Source organism: Setaria italica, chromosome IX, assembly GCF_000263155.2.
Source record: "Setaria italica strain Yugu1 chromosome IX, Setaria_italica_v2.0, whole genome shotgun sequence".
Classification (NCBI taxonomy): domain Eukaryota; kingdom Viridiplantae; phylum Streptophyta; class Magnoliopsida; order Poales; family Poaceae; genus Setaria; species Setaria italica.
This window is the reverse complement of record NC_028458.1, coordinates 45,243,325-45,252,771: the sequence shown is the minus strand read 5'-3', so window position 1 is coordinate 45,252,771 and position 9,447 is coordinate 45,243,325. Positions and strand designations below refer to the sequence as shown.

Sequence of the window (9,447 nt, the reverse complement as noted above, 5' to 3'; positions counted from 1 at the left end):
ACTATGGTAATCCTCATCTTCTGCTTGCTTGTTCATATCAAAATGATGGGTAGCGTGACCTTGTTCATCCTGGACAGCATGTTCTAAAGGATGGGCAGGTAGGGGAGCTCTATGCGCGGAATGCCTGGATGGGTTTTATAACCTCTTGAGTATTCATTTTTGTGCGCAGGATGTCCTAGCGGTAAAAAAAAGGCGCTAATGATCTTGGTGCCGTAATCATTTGATTTTTTTTAGTGCTGTGGGCTGTCAGCTGAGTGCCTTCCCGAAGTTATTGGCGCTAATGAAAATCGTGGAGGTAAAATTTTTGGTGTTGATTGCCTGGGTATTTAGCAAGCGCGCCAACACAATCCGGCGGCAATGACGATTAGCCTATGGCAGACGTGGAAAGGTACATGCGCGTGGTCAGCGGGACGACAGGTGCTGTTGAGGCGGTGTTGAGGTCCATGGGCAAATTAGACATTTTATATAATTCCTTAATCTGTTCTAAATTCTCTAAATGTAGCTATATTCTTGGGACGGAGGGAGTAGACCTCATGGTACTCCGTAGCTAGAGCTAGCTGTAAGCTTACGGACCGTTGAATGGAATAAAACACGGTAATTTCTCTCTCTCCGCTAGCCTACCTCTCATGTAGATGCCGTTGCCTCTCCTGCCGCCAACTCGAGCTCGATGAAGACATGCGCACCACAAAGACGATGATGGAGTGCGAGCATCGCTGAAGGAATGGCCGGCCACCACAAGCTCACGGAGGGAGGGCATGGCTCCGGAATAGCCGGCCACCACGAGCTTAGGGAGGGCCACCGGCGCCACCAAATCCGCGAAGGGAGTGTAGGCCAAAGGGGAGCTAGAGCCCGAGACAGCTTGATACAAATGGTTGACCTTTCGATTCACCGATGAGGAGCTTGACTCGGCTCATGGCAGGCCGACATCACCAGATCTTGTAGGGCAGAGGGAGGAGAGCTCCAGGAGGAAAGAGGAACCGCTTGCTTCGATCTGGATTTGGTCGAGGGAGAAGTCGATTCAGGTGGAGGAAGGATGATTCTGGTAGGAAGAAAGCCGATCCAGGCCGGGGGTGGGCGACGCGGCGCGCAGGGGACAGCGTGACGGATATTTTTTTAAATCAACCGGTCCATATACATTGGAGTCGCTCTTATGTACGGGAGGGATAAAAATTAAAAAAGAAGTCAATAGGTGGTGGCAGATCAAGCTTGTGCTGATCAATGTTTTTTGAAGGCTTATGGATCTCCATCCATCACTGATTTACCGGACGGATAGAAAGAAAAGTCAATAGGGTGGTGTCAGATCAATCTACGAGACTGAAAGCAAAGCTTGAAACTGCTATGGCACTGCACGAAATCTTTAACGCGGATAGCGAAAGAAGGCACTCCGGTCCAAAGAATTTGGACACTCTGAGGAGAGGAAAAGTAAATTTACAAGAGAGAGAGACAGAGGCTAAGGTAGTTGACAAGACAGGCTATCGAAATCAAGTTTGTAGCCTTCCATTCCGATCCATGGATTCGAGCAATATTTGTACGAATGGATATACGTCGGTATCTACGACTTCCTGGTTTGGCCGTCCGTGCGAAACCCTATCCATCGTTTTCATCGTTAGTTAACGCTTTTACGAAAATCGTTAGTTCTTTTCCTTCACTGTCACCCTAAAGTCTACAAAGATGGGATTATTGCAACACTGACACACCGAAGAGTCACTACTACAAAGGTGCACATCACCACAGGCCTCCAAACCCCGTCACCACCGGTTTTAGTATCGTCACGTGAACTTCGACAGTGATGGTAATAGGCATCACCGCCTTTCATACCTATTAAAAAATCCCGCCAGCCATGCCCGACCTCCCCGCCGCTGCGCCTCGCCCTAGGCAGGAGAGGAAAGGAGAGAGGAGGAGGAGGGAGGGAGGGGGGAGGAGGAGGACATCACTTGAGATAGGGAAGGCCGTCGCGCCTGGCCCTCGCCACCGCTCCTCCACCTGCGCCGCCGCCTCCGGCCGTCGCGAGGTCCAACGGTGCCTCCACACTTTGCCCCATCTCCACTCCTCACCGCTAGTGAGGGGTGAGCGGAGGGGGAGGGGAGGGGCAGCAACCCCGCATCTTCTGCCGGCCGTAGCTAGAGGGAGACACCACCGCGCTAGAGGAGGGGGAGATCCAGGCAGAGAGGGTGGAGATCTGGCCAGGGAGGGTGGAGATCCGGCCGAGGAGAGGGGTCCGGTGAGAGGGAGGGTTGAGAGAGAGAGGGGTGCGGCGGGTGGGAGGAGGAGGAAGAGAGGGGGTCGGGGGAGGCGGAGAGAGTGAGGAAGAGATCGAGAGGGGGGCCACGGGCGGGGGATAGTGTGGGGCCGGACGCGAGGTGTTCTCAAAATTTAAGTGAATGAAAATTTTGGGTCCGGGTCCAACTATCACCGTCGGCTTGTTATACGAGTTGGCGGTGATAGGACTCGTATTACGAACCGACGGTGATGGTACTTTCACCGCCAGTTCTGATGTCCCACAGCTCCATTTGCTGTAGAATCGCTATATCACCGTCGGTTTACCAGGCTGACGGTGATAGTGATATTTGTCGTAGTGAGTAGCAATAATGCCACGTTGTAATAAGCCTACGACTTCCTAGTTTGGCCGCCGTCCGTATGAAGCCCCATCTATCGTTTTCGTCTCCTTTTATTACGTTATTAGTTCACACTATTACGAAAAAATCGTGCTTTCCCTCCTCACTGCTAAAGCCTGCAAAGAAGGGATTATCACAACACTGATGCTGCGACACGTACACCATCCAAGTGAAGGAAGAGTACGTAGCAATAATGTCTCATAGTTGAAGTATTGAAAACAAGCCGGACAATCATCAGAGGTGGATCTAGCAGCGGGGTGGTCGGGGCTCAAGCCCCATCTATAGCTTTGGACGCAATGGATTGGAGCTTCTTCTTAAGCCTCTCCTACAGTTTTAGCCACAGATGCAGGGGCGGGCGCGGACCTATCTAAGAGTGAGTGAGGGCACAATCCCTCACGCGAAAATTTTATGCAGAGTAGTTAGCGATTTTTCACCATATTAATATTTATCAATTTAGTTGATTTTTAAGGTGTGCCCTCACGAAAAATTCTTCTAGGTCCGTCCCTTTACGGACGAAGGAGAGGATGAAGAAAAGAGAAGGAAGAGTGAGAAAGATGAGCTCCTACCAGCTAGCTAGTTAGAAGTCATCATATAACTGATTTGTTCATTTAGATGTTGGATTCTCCATCCAGACTCCTTCGACGATTGGCAAAAATTCACAAAAAGAAGCTGTCGCTAATGACGGTCACGTGTTGCTCGTGTCTTTGGGAAGTAGCAGTGCGGTACTAAATAGCATTCGTAGCGATCGCAATAGCGTCTCCTATAGCGGTAGCGGTAGGGTACCGCTACCGCTATAAGGTAGCGGATCGAAGATAGCATGTTTGGACTTAGCAGCCGCTATTATCCGCTACTGCACGCTATTCGCTACATTTATGGTTCAAGTAATATATGAATATGGATCACATGATAATAGTAATTTTTAAAATAATTATTTAGGTAATGGTGAAGAATTATGGGATGACAAATGATTTTTTTATTCATCGATACGAGAATTTAATGTTAATATATATCCATATATCATATTATATCTAGTTATTTGTGATTCTTAACATGAAATGTATAACTTAAAAACTTGAACTTTTTTAAAGTAAACTTGATGTTAATATTCATATATGCTTTAAATTTGTGACTATTTTTTTAATTTCGCTATTTGAATTCCGCAATGGCTAAACTTTCAACAAAACACAACCCAATTGTTCCTGGTGGCGGCTAAGGGGTATATGAATGTGGGAGGATGACCACCAGGGTATTGGGGCCGTGCTCCAACCATAGAATGTGTCCCTAATAAACCCAACTGGATACACGGTCCATTGGGTCAAAATAAGGCGACGCAGCACCTTGAACAGAAAAACCTCTCGGTAGTAATTTGATTATTGCGGCCGTCTTAGAATAGATATGGATATGAGTCTAGATCCATCATATGAAAATAGACTCCATAAGGATTCTATGAAGTACTTGAACGTCCAAAACAGAGTCCAGATGAAGTCGTGGCGTCCGTCGCAAGTTGGTGCAGTGTTGTAGTCTAAATCCAGGCCCAAAACATGTTGGATTTGATCTGTTTTTTCCTTAGGCTAAAAGTGACGTGGTGGCCTGGTGGAGGACATTGGGAATACTTGGACTTGGCCCCCAATCAACTTCTTTGGTCCTCCATACCTTGCATGTATGTTTAGCATTTTTTTTATCCATGTATGTATTTCTAAAAATGATAATGAAAACACATCATGGTGCAGCATCAATTCATCAAATATATCAAATACAATTATGATAAAGAATTATTTCACTTGTGAATCATTCACAAAAGTTGCCAATATGATTGTATCCAAGCATGTGATGTACTCATCAGACTTAGCGTCTGATATAGTACCCGCTATCCACGATCCGCTATAACAGAACTAATCCAATATCATACCATTAAATACTATTTACTTGCTAGTGCCGCGCTACCCATCGCCCGTCACCACCCCATTAATCCAGTAGTATCCCACAACATGGCAATCATGATGGTCGAGGTCGATGGTGGAGACGTGCTGCGTGGCGCGCCCTGCTCGCCGACGTCAGGCAGCCGGCCGGCACTGCAACAACGAGCCAGCCGGTGGAGCCGGAATATCCTGTGCTCTCGTCCCGCGTATAAAATATACAAGCATTATAAAAAAAAATAGCAGTAAAAATACGAGTAGTTACATCGTAGAATCATCTTTTTTTTTCTTTTTTCCGAATCACACAGTACAGACGTGGATGCTCACATACACGCACGCATACTAACCCCTACAAATACCTGCAACTCTACCCCTAGAGAAGAATAGCATCAGTTAAATCTTGAAATAAATCCAGAAAAATTGGAGCACCAGGATTCGAACCCTGGTTGGTAGGTTCCACCAGCTAAGCTACAACCAGTTCGCATCGTAGAATCATCTTTGTCATGCATAATTTAAATAAGATTGAAAAAGAAAAGAACATGCAAGCAGATTTTTCTTTAAAAAAATGTGCCCCGCAATGATTTATATGTTGGTTGGTTTTTTTCTTTTTATTTATCATTGTATAAATTCGGCTTTAATCTCAAATTTTGTGTATACACATAGATGATTGCACTATCTATTCCTCCATATTTTCCTCTCGTAAATGTATTTCGGGAAAGTATACATTATTTTCACCGCATCGCCTGCGGTGCGGCACGGCACACGCGCACTTCAACCCTTGGATTCTCCTGCTACGGCTGCCTCTCTGCTCGGGGAAGGGCATCTGGTAGAGTGGTAACTGCTAGTACAAGTTATCACTGCACACGATCTTGCTACATTGCATGAACAATGACAGGACAGTGCATCCGTTTCTGTCCCTGCATCTGGCATTCTGGCTGGAGCCGTGCCACTACTTGACGTGCCGTGCCTTCGGCTACTGCACTGGATCCTGGTTGCTGCTCGGGCCGCTGCTATTCTTGTGTCGGCCCAGAAACTAACTACAGCCTGACCGACCCGATGTTGGAGCCCATGAGGATGACGAAGACGCAGCTAAGTTTCACGGGCCACGAAACCCGAAAGCGGGCTGAATTTTTCAATGTTGAGAGAGATCGAGCGAGTGTCCTGTACTCGTGTCGTCGTCCAGAGCGAAATGCGCACACGGTCCATGACTATAACAAAAAAAAACTAAAAAAACGTACGCACTGTGCTAAAAAAACATACAGAAAAACACCAATACGTTGCTCTTGCAAATCTTACTGCTTCTTTGGAAGACTCCAGGTGAAGCCATGATCCTCTAGAAAAAAAAAATTCTACAAGTTCTGCCATCAATTGGTAGACTCAAATCATCGTAGCTATTAGATCTATTATATTTTGTAAAAAAAATTACCCACCTATGCTATTATGAAAATAACCTAAAGTAAACCATAAATCTATATCTAAATTACCCACCTCTGCCATCACACAAAATAAACTAAAGTAACCCCTAATATTCATCAAATTACCCACTTATGCCATTATAAATAATATTTAAAATAACACCCTAAATTTGAAACTAAATTGCCCACCACTAATACTTAAAAAATAACTTAAAATAACCCCTTAAATTTGTATCTATATTACCCACATATGCTATTATTAAAAATAACATGAGGTAACCCTACATTTGCATCCAAATCATCATAATTAAAAATATACAGCAATATATAATTCTAAATCGTCTATTTCTTACACTATTGATATATGATATAATAATTAAGGTATATAAGCATGATGTGTGTCACCATTTATAAAGATATAGAAGAAGTGATACAAATATAAATTTTTATGTTAAAATTGTAGCTCAAACTTAGGGTTCATTAAACAAATTCAAGCGCATATCTACGATACAAAGTGAAAATTTAGGATTATAAATGCGGATGAAAACGTTATAGAGTAATTACTAACTAAAATATATCAATTGGATGAAGATAATAAGTATATATCTACGTAAGTATTGTGTTTGAATATTTAACAAATGAAAAGTTGCTTAAGGTAATAGTTTTGTAGCAATGTGGCCTCGTTTCTTTTCTATTAAAGACTCTGCGTTCATTCTCACGTGACACGCTAGAAAAAAAGATAAATCTTACAAATTTTCATAAAAATTAGAAACATCAGACATCAATCATGTAAACTTTAATAATCATAGTTATTGATCTATTATATTTTCTAAAAGTTACCCATCACTATAATTATGAAAATATTCTAAAATAAAACCTAAATATATATCTAAATAATCAAGCTCTACCATTATAAAAAAATAATCTAAAAGTAACTACATAATCTTCATCCAATTTACTCATGCATAAGTATAACTTAAAAATGTTATTCTAAATTTGTATCTAAGTTACCCACGTATGTCATCATTAATTAATCTAACGTGAACACCTAAATCTTGATGTAATTATCTTCATGTACATCATACAGAAATGTCCAAAAGTAGACTAATATATATGATTCTAAATTACATATTTATTTATGTCATTGTTAATATAGAAATGCTAAGTTAAGGTATATAGGCACGATGAATGTCACCATGTAGACCATTTATACATGTATGCAAGGTAGTGATGAAAGATATTTATTTTTATGCTAAATACAATATATGGAGGTGCGATACAAAATGAAAAAAGTGTGGATTCTGATGAAAAAGTGTATAGAGTAGTTACTAATTAAAAATCAATCACAACTCGACAAAGATAAGTACACATCTATCTAAGTATCATGTTGAAATATTGAAAAAAATGAGAGAGTAGTAGATAAATAATTTTGATTATTAGTTAGGATTTTAATTTCTAAATGATTTTCAAATATAATAATTTTTAAAAACATTAGCACACATGTTCATATCGTCTAGTAGCAACAAATTTTCGTCCCCTTTCGCACACGGCACACATGTTCATATCGCTTCCTCACGTACGAGGACACGACCTTCTTCATTTCAACCTCAGACATCACCGGGTTGGCCTTCCTTCCGACTCTCACAGCCTGTGCCTCCCGACTCTCCACCTCCTCCCTCTGCACGGCCAAACTCGACGCACCCCCGGGCCCTGCAGAACGCCATGCCGTAGTACACCGCCACGGCGGCGGCCGTGAACCCCGCGCTGGCGGCGCACACCTTCCACCCGGCGACGGCCATGACGGCCGCCAGGAACGCCGCCGGCACGCCGCACATCGCCGCGGCGCCCGCCGTGCCCGCCGGCACGCGGTAGGGCCGCGGCATGCCCGGCCGCCTGGCGCGGAGCCAGAGGAAGGCGGCGAGCTCGAGGAGCATCCCGAGGCCGTACAGGAAGTTGGTGACCGCGACGATGCTGTCGAAGCTCGCGAAGGACATGCCGAGCGCGACGGCCCCCGTGGCGGCGATGCTGGCCCAGGGGGTGCCGAGGCCCGAGGCGCGCGCGGCGAAGACGGACGGGAGGTGACCGAGGTCGGCCATGCCCACCAGGAGGTACGCCGCGCTGCTCAGCGTCGCGGAGTAGAGGCCCACTGAGGAGGCCGCCGCGCCGGCCTCGATCCAGTACTTGAGCCACTTGCCGGCGATCACACCTGCATATGCACGGGACCAAAGAACATCACCAATAATTCTGTAACATGTCACGGTCATCGTTCACTGTCGTCCATGGAATTTGGGAGCCGGCCGGGCAAGTTTGCCAAGTTGTCCCTGTAGCTACTTGTCTGTTGTCTCTTGTCTCAATTGGTCTTTTGACCCAAGCCGTAGGAGTCCATGAATCTGATCCTGACGTGACGCACGCTAGCAATCCGACAATGAGAAAATTCTACAATAACATGTGCCGTGGAGTGTTCTGGCCACTGGCTGTGCAAGAGACAAAGTTACCTGCCGCGTCGGCGAAGTAGCCGTCTCCCCAGGCCTCCGGCGGCGCATCGACGGCGCCGGTGGCCGCCATGAGCGGCAGCAGGTACCCGAGCGACCCGATGCACACGGCCGAGACCAGCGCCGCGGGGAACGTCCTCCCGGGCCGCTCCACCTCGCCGGCCATCGTGCTCACGCTGTCCCAGCCGTTCAGGTTCCAGAACAGCGTGTTCAGCAGGAGCTTCCAGTCCTTCACGCGTGCGGTCGTGCCCCACCGCCGCGGCCGGATCTTCGGCAGCGCGATGGCGACCATCAACAGGAACGGCGACAGCGCAGCGAGCCCCAGCGCCACGGCCGTCCAGCCGACGACGCTCAGCCCCGTGCAGCTCAGGAGCGTCAGGGCGACGTTGAACGTGACGATGGTCGCCACGCGGGCGCCGCCGCCTGACACGGCGGGGACCGCCCGCGAGAGGTAGTCGGAGCAGAGCGCCGGGAAGGCGGCGGCGCCGACGGCGGCGCAGATGTACTTCCACGTCCCCATCAGGGAGGCGGCGAACGGGCCGAACGCGCGGTCTACCCACTGGACGTAGCCGCCGTTGCCCGGCATCGCCGTCGACAGCTCGGCGGTGACCAGGGACTCGGGGACGGCCCAGACGAAGGGGAACACCAGGAACCCGAGGAGGGCGAAGAGGGGGCCGCCGGCTTGCACGGCCGGCTCGGCGCCATATGGCCCGCCGGCGACCTCGAAGAAGATGAGGAAGATGAGGGGGAACAGGGTCAGCTTGTTGCGGCCTCTTTCTTGGCCGGCGCCGCCGCCGGCTACGGCGGTGGTTGGGAGGTTGGTTGCGTCGATGGCGAGGTTTTGAGGATTGGCGGGAGACGCGTTGGGGTGAACTGGCGAGCCCTTGTCGCTGGCTTGGATTCCCTGCGTTATCATCTTTGGCAAATCGGTAGTACGACTGTGTAGGCCTGGTTCCCTCTGCAGATGTTTTTTACACTTTTACTTGTGCTGAACAAGGTGGACTAGTGA

The 9,447-nt window shown here is 47.2% G+C and overlaps 1 protein-coding gene across 1 annotated transcript; it reads right to left on the bottom strand.

Moving 5' to 3' along the window:
• Window positions 1–7,386: 7,386 nt before the first annotated feature.
• On the bottom strand, window positions 7,387–9,441 carry LOC101777437 (probable polyamine transporter At3g13620). Its single transcript, XM_004984192.4, has 2 exons — window positions 8,442–9,441; window positions 7,387–8,152 (listed from the first exon to the last, which is right to left on the bottom strand). Exons 1-2 carry the CDS (start codon window positions 9,352–9,354, stop codon window positions 7,554–7,556), a joined length of 1,512 nt encoding a protein of 503 aa, XP_004984249.1. The 5' UTR covers window positions 9,355–9,441; the 3' UTR covers window positions 7,387–7,553.
• Between the last annotated feature and the right edge of the window lie 6 nt (window positions 9,442–9,447).

Excerpts from the sequence above, each read along its gene's own strand:
- LOC101777437 (XM_004984192.4), bottom strand. The coding sequence starts at position 9,354 with ATGATAACGCAGGGAATCCAAGCCAGCGACAAGGGCTCGCCAGTTCAC. Across the intron at positions 8,153-8,441 it reads CTACTTCGCCGACGCGGCAG|GTGTGATCGCCGGCAAGTGG; the intron begins GTAACTTTGTCT and ends GTGCATATGCAG.